The following is a 14,485-nucleotide window of genomic DNA, read 5'->3' as shown; positions in this document are numbered from 1 at the left end:
GTCTTCGGCATTATAACGAATAGATGCTAACGTATCATTCAAGGCCTGGACTTGGGGATGCTGGTGGTGTTTCATCAAGTATTGGTGAGGCGGGAATAGGTGATGGTGTTAGGTTGTCGGGTAAAGCTGAGGTAGATGGCTGTGTACGGGTAGATTCCAGTTGAATGTCTTGAAGCAGACTAGGTGAAGGTGGACGGGTTGGTGATGGCGAACGTTGCATTGGCGACGGTGTGCGAGACAGGTCCATGGGTTCGGAAGGGCCAGGTGCGTTCAAGTCATGAGTTCGTCGATGGCTCTTGAAATTTTCCAATCTAGCAACAGTCTTACCACATACTTCACAGACAAACTTATGTCTATCGCCGTGTACTTCTCTAACATGCCGATTTAAGGGGGACTTGGTAGCGAAACTTTTCGCGCACGTAGGACATGTATACTGAGCTTTAGGCATATTGAATATAGCTACCGCAGTTAACCGTGGAATGACCTCCACAATCCTATACAACCCCTTTTATAGTATATTCAAGTATCGCATTTTGAAGTGTATCGCGTTACGTATATAGGAATTTACCCGGTCCTCATACGGGATCACGTGTACAATTACAATACTTGAGAACGATACGTTTCTCATACTTAAAATATTCGTTTAAAGAAATACTCGTGAGATAGGTTCAAGTGTCAAGCATACTACAATGATATTAAAATGAAGTTTAAAAATGTTTCCATTCTACTTTAACAACGAATATTCCATGACGTCAAAACACTCAAATCCATGTTTTAAATTCAAATTAACCGCGCCCCAATCCGCGCACGTTAACCGCGTCCCATATTCCATAACGTCAAAACACTCTTAAATTCAAATTAACCGCGCCTCCCGGGTAATCCGCGCCCCAGGAAATCCACGCACGCGCGCTATCTCCCACTCAGGTTATCACTTTTTACATCATTTCAACTTATTCCGTACGATAAAACGCGATAAGATATACGTTCAAGTATCTTTCGAGATAAGCGGAGATATATGAACAAGTTGGCCTGAACACAATATGTTGATATACGGGAAAACAAATCGTCGCGATTAATACCCTAAATACATTGACTTTTCGATGATTTTACCCCCATTTCACCCCATAAATCCCGGATCTCGATCCCGAACCTAAACCTGAACCTGGGATCGACGCCAGTAGTTATGTGCCCTATTCCTGGATACGCGAGGGGGGCGCAGCGTGCTTTCCCCCACGCGTCCCCAGCTGCGTGACGGGGGGAATGAAGCGGGGAATCGCGATTCCGCCCCCCCTCGGGCGCGTGTCACGCGCGCGTGACCTGAATAATTAATGAGATTAACAGGTGTTAATTAGTTGACCTGTCAATCAAGTAGGTAAGCAAGTGTTTTAAAAAGGGTGCATATTAATGAGCGTGGTATTGTTTAACTAGGTGGATTACCGTTATGGGTCATTGACCTGTTAGATAGTAACATGTGTTTAGGATCATCAAGTAGTTATATTATATGTTTGAATATTAATTTTTGGCGGGAAAGTGTAAGCGTCGCGTGTATAAAAATCAACAAGTGGTTAAACTCTTTAGGTTTATTAATGTACACTTATGTTTGACATGAATATTAATATATGGCTTAAGTTTGTACCTTTATAATTAACCGTTAGGGTTCATGACCTGGTAGCTATATGGTTGTTAAAGTTTTGGCGCGAATTTAACATGTGTTCTGAAGACCGTTAGAAATTGTAAGCGTCGATTAACAAGTAGGAATGGTACGTTTTAACCAATCTGTATGAAAATGGTTTATATAATACAACTAACGTGTATATTAAGAAAGAGACAAAAATAAATATAAACAGTTTATTTAAATTAAAATTTTAAGGGCGCCACCTAAAATTACATAAATTAGTTGCTAATATAATAAAACATGTTGAATATATTACCCCCTTCCACGATGATTTTGATCCCCGGCGCTAGAAAAAATTCATATTATAATTTCATACGTATTAAAATATATTTAACGAATTACCTTTCCTCAAGTCCAGTACTCGCATTTCCGCCGACAATGACGGGTTGATCAAAATCTCCCGATAGGGAATCGTGGGAGAGTTGGAGGGCGTTGGGGAGTTCTCGGGTGTTGGTGGGTCCGAAGGCGTGGAGGGTGGTGGCAGCGTGTCGGGTCCTATTGTTAGAAATTTTATAAAAGTATAATAAAAAATAGAAAATAATTACTTCGAACTGGTCCTAGGTCCGCATTTTCTCCTATAATTTAATAATTATCAATTACTTGTTACAGTATATTATCAAAAGTACATTACTTCCGCGTCCTCTCCCCTTCACTACTTTAATGAAATCTGCTGTAGTGTTGGAAGCCCTAAATTTTTAAATTTTTGTTGAAAAGGTTCGTATTAAGACGTTTTACAACTTACATTGTAGTTCAGGAACGAAATGTGATAAAACATGAAAAAATCACGCCTTTTATACCCGGCAATCTTAACCTAAATATTTGATTTACTATAGCTCGAGGTTAGGTTCGTGTATGGAATTTTTCTCGAGAAAACATTGATTTATTTTAAAAAACCGTTGCGTTAATAGAGTACGTAAAAATTGTTACAAAACCATTAGAAAATAGAGTTTCCTAAGCATCCCGCTAGGGGTTTATTTACCACATGTTGATATATAAAAAAAAGTTGCGTTAATAGAGTACGTAAAAAAATTGTTACAAAACCATTAGAAAATGGAGTTTCCTAAGCATCCCGCTAGGGGTTTATTTACCACATGTTGATATAAAAAAAACCGTTACGAAAAATTACGAGTACCTAAAACCGTTATGAAAATTAGCATGTGTTATAGAAGTTCCTAAGCGTCCCGCTAGGGGAATTTTGTTTATTACGAAAAATTACGCATGTATTAATAAAAAGCGTTAGATAAATTAGCATGTGTTATAGAAGTTCCTAAGCGTCCCGCTAGGGGGTTTTGCGACTATAAATAGAGGGACGCGCTTTATTTGCATTTATTTCACAACTTGCATTCGACTTGAAGAAATTGTAAGTAAATTTTAAAATTTGGGGAATTACCTTTTTTAAATGACCGTTTATTGTTAGGAAATTATTCTGGCACGATGGACTTTGACCGCAAAGTAATAGTTTATTAATTCAGTCTATTTTTTAAACCATTTAATTTAGTTTAATTTTTAGAACCAATCCGAAACACCTCCCTGCTCCCAGGTCAATAAGGTCCGTCGTCGATTAGATTTCGGAAATAAAGTAAATATTAAGAAAACTCGTTTCGAAGTAGACATCCCGAAGAATCAACCCGATATCATAGATTTAACATGCCACGAGATACTCGATAGCCCTTCGAAACAATCGCCATTCAAACCAGTTGATGCGCCACCCAAAAGCACCCTATCCAAGCCAGGCCCATCTCAACCAGGTCCATCTCAAGCCGGTCCATCTAAGCCAGTAGACGACGGCTGGACGGATATAGTCGTAGAGTTTTCCCGCCATAAAAATTTCGGGATAAAAATTGCAAGTTTCAAAAATAACTTGTATTTAGATATAAGGCGTTACGTCAAAAATAGCGATCGGCCAACCGCGACAAAAGACGGCGTTTGCGTCAAACTAGATTCGGCGTATGAGTTAAAAGAGTATCTAGAACAGATAGTTTATGAAGAAGGTGATTTTCAACTAAGAAACGAGAAGGTTGAAATTCTAGCGGGTCGGCGAGGTGAAGTTCTAGTTTACAAGAACCGTGGACGTCACTACGAAAAACTATTAAACTTGCAGAATTCCGGCGAAGTTTACGACGTCGCGACAACGATTCAAACCGTATTAAATATTTACGCAGGACTTTAAAAACACCATGGCCCTCGATCTTAGCACCCGTTTCAACCCTAAAAATTTTTACTCAATAGATAAAATCATTGCCAGTTCTTCTCGAAAGTATAGGTGTAAATCTATGCTATTCGAGTGTAATTTTAAAAATTTAGACCAATTAAACCACGCGGATATCAGTAACCAACTGACCCGTATTTTCCAATCAATATTAGATAGAATTACGGCCGATAATTTAGGCTACACGCGCGTCAGGGTGGTGGTAATTTCCGATGAGCTGCAAGATCCGATAAATTTCCAATTAATGAATATCAATGAATTGACAGCTGAGAGAATTTTAACGGGGATTGAAAAGGTAGCGCAGTCCGTAAAAACCATTTATTTAGATTCACCCCTCCGATTCGACCTAATATTTCTTCAAGATACCCCTATGAGAGGACTTCCTCGCAGTGTTAGAAGCAGAAGTTATGAATGTTTAGATCAGTATATCAACCAAGGTAACACATTTATTCCCATTAGAAATACGGACAATTTATGTTTTACGAGAGCCCTGGCGGTGGGAAGAGTTTTGGCCGACTATCAGCATTTAAAAAGTTTAGGACAGGGTGCTAGTTTTAACGAATACCAATTAAAGACAATTAGAAACGGGCAAAAGCCCGAACAAGAAATTGAAGCTAAAAAATTACACGCCCTAGCGGGGGTTCCCGAAGGCCCCGTAGAAATAATAGACATTAACCGATTCCAAAATATATTACCCGACTACCAAATTATATTAATCTCGGCGGACGATAATTTCGATAAAGTGTTTATTGGACCCTTTAAAGAAAAACAAATTTTCCTCTTAAAAATTAAAGAGCACACCCACGTCGTACGATCTTATTCGGCCATGTTTGGGGTAAAATCTTTCTGTAAATTTTGTCTTACCCTGTTACATAATATCAAACAGAAAAAAAGTCACGACTGCGGACCCGAGCTTAAATGCCGTCGATGTCGCGGCCCCGAATTCCACCCCAGTATAGAACAGGCTACCCGTTGTCATGACTGTAATAGGTATTTTGCCGGACCAAATTGTTTCTCCCAACACGTAGAACTAGGAACCTGTCAGGTTTTAAGGCGCTGTTTAAATTGCGGGAAAGACTATGAAGGCAATCATAATTGCGACAACAAATGCGCTTTTTGCAAAATTGAGCATGCCAAAAACGAGTGTCACGTCCGCCCATTAGAAATAAAATCAAATGAGAAACGACTATGTTATTTTGATTTTGAAACCATAACGACTGACACTGCAATTAGACCAATTTTAATCATTTCCGCGATGCAAGAGGCGCCATTTTCGACAAATTATGATTACCGAAAATTTCACGGCTTTGATTGCGTTCAAAATTTCCTAGATTATTTATTAGCATGCCAGGTGACAGTTAATGGTCGGAAAAGAGATACGGTTACGAGGCCGGTCTTTGAAAACGTCATATTAATTAGCCATTTCGGGAGTGGTTTCGATACGTTGCTTATTCTTAACGGTCTATTAAAACGAAAGATTAAACCCGAGATAATTTATACCGGTTCCAAAGCCCTGGGTATGTTTCTCGCCCAATTTAAAATAGCCTTTATCGATAGTTTCATGTTCCTACCTACAGCCCTTCGAAATTTCTCGAAAACTTTTAAGATTGTCCAAAAGAAAGGTTATTTTTGTTATTCATTCGCTACGGAAAACAATTTAGATTACATCGGCACCCTCCCCGAGAAAGAATATTTTGGTATCGACAAATTTACGGACGAGGAAATCGTGGAATTTAATCAATGGTACGACTCCCAGCGTTACGTCGTTTTTGATCTAAATAAAGTTTTAACCGAATACGCGATCGATGACGTTAAACTTTTACAGAAAGGATTCGATAGTTTTAGAAATTTATTTTTAAAAACAGTCGATTTTGATTTGTTAGGGTCAAACGCCATAACGTTGCCGGGAGCCGTCACAAATTTATTCCTTAGTAGATTTGTCGAACCAAACACTATCGCGATTGTTCCGGGGACGGGTATAGGAAACGGCATAGTGTCAAGGCCCTAAAATGGTTAGCTTATTTGGAGAAAAAACTCAACGTGAAATTTCAAACGGCGCGATCGCTAGGTGGCGAACATGTCATTTATCCCTATCGATTAGACGGTTATTGTTCCTCGCCCGAAATAATTGCCGAATTTTACGGCTGCCATTACCATAAATGCCCACTGCACACTGACCACCAGGCTTACGATAAACAGTTAAAAGATTATAATTTAAATATTTATCTCAAAACCCTCGACCGCGAAAATTTTTTAAAAAAGGAAAGGCCTAATGCACAGTTTATTAGTATATGGGAGCACGAGTATGATCAGTTAGTAGAAGACCCAGCAATTGCGAGTTTCTGCGATTCCCTACCCTTTACCAAACCGATAGGAGCGAGAGACGCAATTCGTGGGGGGAGGGTCGAAAACTTTGTAATTTACGCCGAAGCCACTCCCGATCGACCAATCAAAGTCGTGGATTTCAATAGTATGTACCCGTCGGTCCAGATGAGTTCCTATAAATATCCCAAATCAAGCCCCGAAATTATAACTTGTAACTTTAATTTTTCCGTTAACGCTTATTTTGGTCTTATTAAAGCTACGGTGCTGCCACCTACCAATTTAAACCTCCCAATTCTCTCAGCTAAAATTAATAGTAAAATTTATTATACTCTCTGCTACAAATGTGCAGCTGAACAATGTTTCGAATGTACCCATACTGATCGAGAGCGTAGCATAACCGACGTGTGGACGACCCCCGAGTTTTATCTAGCGATAGAGTACGGTTACAAAATTATTACAATTCACGAAGTACATCATTACCGAGAGACATTCGATAAAGATTGTCCGCTATTCGATGACTATATTCGGCTTTTTTACAAAATCAAAGTTCAAAATTCGTCGTATCCAAAAGACATAATTACATTAGAACAAAAACTTAATTATTTACGAGACTTTAATGAAATTGACGGGTTAGATTTAAATTTAGACGATATAACCGATAATCCCGCTTTAAAAGCTATTGGCAAACTTAGTCTAAACAGTCTGTGGGGCAAAAATTCCATTAATTTAAATCGAGGCCAAAGTGTTTTTATTAATTCTTATAAGGAATTAGTCGAAATTTTGGCCGATAAAACCAAAGAATTAACGGATTTTAAACTCCTAGACGATGATATAGCCTTAGTCACCACTCGTTTTCGGGAAGACTACGTTCCAACTTATCGGAAAGGGTCACCAACGATAGGCGCGTTTGTAGCCAGTTACGGCCGTATTAAATTATACAAATTAATGGCTCAAATTGGTTCTAATTTAAATTACGTCGATACTGATTCTGCTTTTCTTTATATGAGTAAAGACTTAAATATTCCGCTAGGGACTACCCTAGGTACATTAGCTGACCAGTATCCCAATGAAAATATAAAAGCCTTTGTTTCCTTGGGATGTAAAGCTTATTCAATTTTATTCGAATCTGGAAAGATTGTCACTAAACTTAAGGGCATTACATTGACTAAAAAAAATCAGTCAATTGTCAACTTTGAAGCTTTGAAGGACCTCGCTACACGCAACCAACAATTGAAATACAGCGTCGAAGTCCCATTTAACGTGAAACGTTTAAAAACGGGGCAGCTATTCCAAAAACCAGCTGAAAAACTCGTTGGATTTACGTCTAACAAGCGAATCTTCAAGAGCGACGGTACCAGTATTCCCTTCGGCTACAAAAATGTCAGTAACGCGGCTCAAGTTTAAATCGCCGACCACGTTCCTCATCAGTGGACCGAGTCGATGCGGAAAAACAGTTTGGACTTTTCGGCTTTTAAAAAATCGAAACACGCTGTTCGAGAAACCTCCCCAGCGAATCATTTATTGTTATAATATTTGGTCGGAAAAATTCAATGAGCTTAAAAAAATTATACCTGATATCGAGTTTCATCAGGGTTTATTAAGTGAGAAACCGGAAGAAATATTTGATAGTTCTATAAATAACTTGCTCGTTCTCGACGATCTCTCTCAAAGTTGTTTAAATAACGCGTACGTTTCGGAATTATTTCGTGTTGGTAGTCACCACTTAAATTTAACTATATTATTCTTAACCCAAAATGTTTTTGGTCAAGGTCGAGCGGCTCGCGATATTAGCTTGAACTCATCGTACATTGTTCTATTTAAGAGTCCGCGTGATCCTAGTCAGATTAAATGTCTCAGTCGACAAGTATTTCCTAATAACCCAAATTTTCTAAGTACTGTGTACAATAATGTAACTGCTTCTCGACCCTATTCTAATATTGTTTTAGATTTAAATCAAGAAACACCAGAACATTTCAAAGTGCGAACAAATTGCTTATTTGAAGAGGGCCCAATGATAACTTTTCTAGAGTAATGGTGACGGGTTTAAAAATAATGTTTAAAAAAAAATTTATTCTGTTAAATATATTCTATAAAAAATATGTGAAAATGTTTTCATTGTATAAATTCTTTGTGTTTTTTGAATAAATTTGAATGTATTTATAAAATTGTTTCATTACGTAAGATGACTTGGCCACGAGCGATACGGGAACATAAACCTTATTTAACGCTCATTAAAAAAGCTTCCCCCAGTCAGCGCAAATTTTTAATTAAAAACGCTAGTCCCGAACAATTAAACTCTATTTCTAATATTTGTCTTAATATTACCCGGGGGGCGCTACCTGTAGGCGCAAATAGGAAAAAAATATTACAGCGCTATAAAGCGTGCATCAGAAAACTTGCTCGTAAAAATTTAACCGACTTAAACCGTCGAAAAATTCTAATATCTCAGCGAGGCGGATTCTGGGGTGCAATTCTCGGTTCATTAATTCCCGTGGTTCTTAACCGTATTATTAATCGATGAAAAAATTCGTTTTATTCCCCGCTGATAGCTATTTTAGCGATACGGCCAAATTAATAGACATTATTCAAAATCAAATGAAAAGTATCATAAATAAACCGATTAAAGTAGGGAGTGAGGAGGATACGTTACGAGAGTATTTAACTATGCTTCAAAGGTACTTTAAAATTAAAGAATTTCAAGGAGTCCCCGCCGTTCGTTTAGAGCCCCCAGCGATGCCTCCTCCATCGAATACGTTAGCTCCTCTTCTCGCACCGGCGCAGATTATACGGCCCGTGGCCCCTCTTCTCGCACCGGCGCAGATGATACGACCCGTAGCTACACCAACAAATTCTCCGAGAAATGTCTCTCGCGGTTCCCCCGTTTCACCCAGTACTACGTTGATTTCTCCCGATCCGATTCCCGTTTATCTACACGCGGAACCGAGACCCCCTCTTCGACCTACTCCCCCAGTCCCGGCGTTTCTACCGGATCATTTGATAGCGGAGTCAACACCGAATATTCCCGAAGCCGTCCACGAAGCACTCCGCCGCGAGTTTGATCCTCTTTCAAGTAGTACACCACGCCGTTCCGAAAGTACCAGTAACATAAGGAACCTCTTCAATACGTCTGAAGGCGCGACGGGTACTACACGAGACAGCGACGTAACGTATAGGCCATCGGCTGAAAGCGTGGAGAATTTATCGGAGGCTGTGTCTCTACCATTTTCGGATAAAGATTTGCAAACGAATGAAAAGCACGTGAAGAGGAGACTAAATGTTCGCAAACCTTATCCGACACCTAAAAACAGACGCCGCGCATTAAGCCCTCTTAAAAAATGGAAAAATTGATACAATAAAAATTTATTGATTACAATATTTATTTTCGTGATTCATTAAATGCAGACACATATTCCATAACGAGATTATGTCATTGATATATAGAGTATCATTATACATATCTAATATTTCTCTATAAGTATACCCCGAACATTTACATACGATATAAAATAAACAATGAGCACCGCATGTTTCCGAGTCAATCGGTTGGATAATATTTTTATTATATACCCACTTTTTAGCTAAATGACCCAAGTTAAAATTGTACGTAACAGGTGAATTTCCAAACGAACAGAAAAATTCTCCCTTTCCCGATTCAATAAACACAGCGACCCAATGAGAACCTGGTTCCGTCGAATCGTCCGTATTTATAATAAAACAATACGTTTTCTGTTTCGGCGCTTTTTTGGGAATCGCGTCTTTGGAAAATGTACCAATGTAAAATGGGCGCGTTCTATAATCACATTTCAAAAATTCATCAAGCTGATTAGTATTCATGATAGAATCTTTTGTAGTTCTTCGGGATAGAATGAACCCAAGATGACTTGATTATTTTGATCTTGTATGACGTAAACAGGACGAGGTCTATTAATCACTCTCTTAATAGTAAACACTTCCTTCGACCAGTATCCCTTGTAGCCTTTAGTAAACGCTTTCGGGGCTTTTGTTAATCGAACACGTTCACCGACTTTGAATTTGGCTTTTTCCCTAATTGATTTTTTACCGTAAAGATTTTTCCAAACTAAATGCTCATTATCAACCGTTACTTCACACGGTTTGAACCCGGTCGACCTGTGTACACTGTTATTATACGATCTAACAATTTTCGGTAAATCCTTAATGAAATTTGGTTTCTTAGTTTTAGTAATTAAACGATATATTTTGTTCTCGAGAGTTCTATTGGCGCGTTCTACGATTCCGCATTTTATGTCCCCGTAACTTACAAAATGTTTTATATCGTTCTTTTTTAAATAATCCTGTACGGTCTTATTAAGAAATTCCTTTCCTTGATCCGTATTAATTTTCATGGGTTTATTAACTTTGTGAATTTTTTTTAGCGCCTGTAGAACGTCTTTCCCGCTCTTTGTTTTCAAAGGTAACGCGGATAAAAAGCGCGATAAAACGTCAATGTTAACTAAAATATAATTATAATCCGGTTTCAACTCGTCCAAAACTATTAAATCCATTTGATGAATTTCATTCAGTGACGTCACATATGTTGGTGTACGAGCAAATTTAAGCTTTCGGTCTCTATGCAACGTATAGGGGTCTTGCGTTAACAACCATTTTTTAATTTTGGTCTTTGGAATTAAGGGCAAACTTTTTTCTAATCGCTTGACACCGCCTAATCCCCCTGGATTTTCAGGATCGTAATAGACTTTCTCTATGGTTTTATTCATGGCCGCGCGCTTTGACCTTTTAACTTGTAATAAAAATTAAACAAACCATATTCTTAAATTTATACCCTTTATTAAAACAAAAATTCTGTAATAATTTCATTTACATCGTTAACCATTGCATGAAATAAATTATGTATGTTTAAAGAACAATGTGGGTAGTTTTCGTTAAAATTATTTAGAGTCTTTTGATAATTGACCAGAGGAAGAGCTCTTTTCACATTAGCCTCAAGCCTTTCAGACCAATGCGAAGCTACGGGAAGGCACGTAATGTCATGAGCCAATTGAAAGTGACATGCTGTATTTTCACAGGATCCCGTTAACGACATTAGAATCTCGGTTAATTCGTCTTTAATACATTTCTTCATACACTGGTAACAGTTTTTTCTCTCCTGAATTTCCGTATTAAGACTTAAGCGAATAATTTTTAACCGCTCCCAGCTTGTTTTACACATTGCAAAACCGTTTGAAGTCGAGTACAAGACATTATACTTGTCATTAGCTCCGCGGACGTGCGAACGCAAATCAATAAATTTACCTCTTTGACATATAAATCCTTCGAGTTTTACGTAATCGGTTAGCCAACTATGAAATCGGGTTGGGGGTTTTGTCAAGTCAAAGAATGTGTCAATTTCATCGGAAAATGTCCATAAGTTTTCCCAAACGTTAAGATTAAATGAAACGTATTTTCTATGCCCTTGGCGTTTAATTTTAAGATCGGTACCCGGAATGTCATTTGAAAGAAAAATTTCCAGTTTATCGGAGAGATAATGAGAGCGTGACATGGTTGAACGATTGCAAGCGAGGAACTGTTAAACCGCTTAAGGTAAAGTGCTTTAAATGGGTTTTATTCGGCGTTATAAATTACTTTGCGATCGCGTGTTATCAAAATCTCATTATCGAATTCAAAATACATTATACATGTCACATTATGTGTTAATGCGTTTTTAAATTGCACATCGAGTCGTAAACTACCGTCCTTTCTAAGAGACATATAATCCCCACTAGCATTGTTGTCGCTTGTTAGATCGAATAGATACATGTTATACCCGGATTTAAAATTTTTAAAACTTATGAAATTACCACGGTCGGCCCCATCGATCCCCATCGCGGAAAATAGACTCTGATAAGGTAAACAATAATTCCCTTCGTCGTAGTCCATTTGGAACCCATCGGGAGGATAACGATCAGGACCCACCGAGAGGGACAAACCGGTCACGTTTAAATGTTCAAATTGTAAACTATTACTATTCAATGACCCAATAAAAGCATCTTCCTTGACAAAAACCACAATAGCTCGTTTCGGTAATCTACCTAAAATGATGTTATCGCGGTTTATACTCGTTAGGCCTCTCGCTACGCTAAAATTTTTAACAATCGTTTGCGTTAAGGGAAAGATAGCTGGAATATCTGATTCTAGCATTTTTGCATGCGCCAATACGATTGAAGGATTAACTTTAACTTTTGTCACGTACAAGTACGCTTGGTCTATAACTAGTTTATAATCCTTGCCTGCTTCCATAGACATGACGGTAGTTAGGCGCGGGCTTCTAACTAAACGAAATCGTACCGGAACTTGGTTTAACATAAACTTATTAATTTTGCAAATATCAACAGACAAAGGCCCCATTATTTCAAAGGATTGCGATTCTTTTGATCTTGAGCCTCGCTTCAGGGCCCCGTTGGACTCTGACTTGAACGTATCTAACCACATCTCCGAAGGCTTGGTCGTAGACTCCATATAAAACATTCCGTTTTGGAGCTGCGAATTTTTTGCATCTTCTCCATAGTTGACTAATTTTTCAATGTAGGAACTGTAAGCGTAGCAGTTGTTCGCGGACTGGGTAGAAGTATCCCCGAGATAACAATCGCATTGACTAAAAAGCGACCCTATTAGATTATTCGTTGGTGCCACTTTTGTTTCAGCGGCGGGGACATTCGATCCATCGTTATGTAAAAGTCTCAGTTTCAATTTTAACATAGTTTTTGATAAATCCATATATAAATCTTCCGACGCGGGAATAAAAAATTCCAGAGGGCCATTGTGCGATAAATTGTTTGTTGGTAAATATCTTATTTCCGTTGTGGTAATTACATTAGTATTGACCAATGGGCGTTGAAAAATATCCAGCTGACTTAGCATTCCCTCGTAAACCGCCATTATTATCCTAAAAAGTCAAGTTTGGTTCTTTTTGTAACTCTCCGTTTGGACACTTTTTTTCGTTTCCTAATGGGGCCCGTTCGTCGTTTACGGCAGCCGCTGCCAGACTGATTTCTCGTTAATCGATCAGCCGCTTTATGTAATAAATTGCTACCGGCGATTCTTAAATTGTTCTTTAACGTTTCTTTAGGGTCATGTCCTTGTTTTAAATCTTGCCACCATCTCTTGCCTACTCCAAAAGCCTCATTGGTCACGGGTTTGATAATGGGTGTTATATATTTTATCAGCTTTTTAAAAATTCCGCCCACGCCTCTTCCCCGTTGATAAACAGGTCCGGCAAAAAATGGTCCGCCACCATATTGTTCGCGGTAATATTTGAAATAACTTTCACTGTCGGCCATTTCGTCTCAAATGAAGTCTAATGACACTTTTTCCGTTTATAAAGGCTATTGTTTCGCCAAAATCCGTTTTCATGTCAATGTCAACTATTTCTGTATTATTTGTTCTCAAAGGATAGTAATCAATTTTGTCAAAAATAATAGATTTTTCAAACGGCTTATCATTTCCAGCTAGCGGTATTATTTTCATCAAAGGGGCAAACGTATCGCCTACATATTGAGGGTATATTAAATTTGAATATATACAGGGTCTTTTTTTTGCTCGGAAAAGTGTTTTTTTTTCAAAAACTATTTATAGTACCGATTTCAAATTTGGAAGGTCAATTATCTATACCGGGGGACATCAGTTTGAGAAATTTGAGCGTTTTCGGTAATGTTTTTCACCAATTTTGAAAAATTATTTTTCGACCACTAGGTGCGAGATAAAAAATTTCTATTATAAAGTTGTAGGCCGTCATCGAAAACCCTTAAAAATTGTTCACTCGACGAAAAACAATTTATTTATCATTGAAAATTCGAGCTTGAAAAATTTACAAGTTGGTGAAGCCAAATTACGATTGTTTGAAACGATAATTGAAACCGAATTACCTAATCCAGTTGAAACTTTGGTTAAAAAACGACCGGATTTAAAAAACACGAGGCTATAGGTCAATCCTAAACATGCATTGGGTATTTAAAGGAAAACTTTGGGAGATTATTATCAGTGTTTGATAATATTTCGAACAATGCCTCATTATTCAGTAGCTGAGCGTACCGAGATAGTTGCCATTTACTATGGAGAAGCAGCGCAAAACCTTAGAAGAGTGACTGAAATCTTCGCAGAAAGACATCCAAATGGAGCACCATCTGTAAATACAGTAAGACGAGCAATTCACGATTTCAATCAATTTGGTAACTTGCAACCTAGGTTTCGCGGATTGGGTCAACCGGATTTAGACTTCGAGAACAATGTACTCGCGCACTTTGTGGCATATCCTCGTCACA

The 14,485-nt window shown here is 38.2% G+C and overlaps 1 protein-coding gene across 1 annotated transcript; it reads right to left on the bottom strand.

Annotated features, from left to right (window-relative positions):
- Positions 1-1,744: 1,744 nt before the first annotated feature.
- Positions 1,745-12,923, bottom strand: LOC149952588 (uncharacterized protein F54H12.2-like). Its single transcript, XM_090169772.1, has 4 exons — positions 12,026-12,923; positions 2,221-2,250; positions 2,018-2,170; positions 1,745-1,776 (listed from the first exon to the last, which is right to left on the bottom strand). The coding sequence occupies exons 1-4, from the start codon at positions 12,921-12,923 to the stop codon at positions 1,745-1,747; spliced, it is 1,113 nt and encodes a 370-aa protein (XP_090025898.1).
- Between the last annotated feature and the right edge of the window lie 1,562 nt (positions 12,924-14,485).

The sequence above is a fragment of the Leiobunum rupestre genome, chromosome 3 (assembly GCF_980474605.1).
Source record: "Leiobunum rupestre chromosome 3, qqLeiRupe1.1.hap1, whole genome shotgun sequence".
NCBI lineage: Eukaryota > Metazoa > Arthropoda > Arachnida > Opiliones > Sclerosomatidae > Leiobunum > Leiobunum rupestre.
This window is presented reverse-complemented; position numbering and strand designations above follow the sequence as displayed.

Coding starts and splice junctions, on each gene's coding strand:
- LOC149952588 (XM_090169772.1), bottom strand. CDS start 12,923: ATGTTAAAATTGAAACTGAGACTTTTACATAACGATGGATCGAATGTC. Junction 2,251..12,025: donor GATCGATGGGGCCGACCGTG/GTAATTTCATAA, acceptor ATTAAATTATAG/GAGAAAATGCGGACCTAGGA. Junction 2,171..2,220: donor GGACCTAGGACCAGTTCGAA/GTAATTATTTTC, acceptor TTCTAACAATAG/GACCCGACACGCTGCCACCA.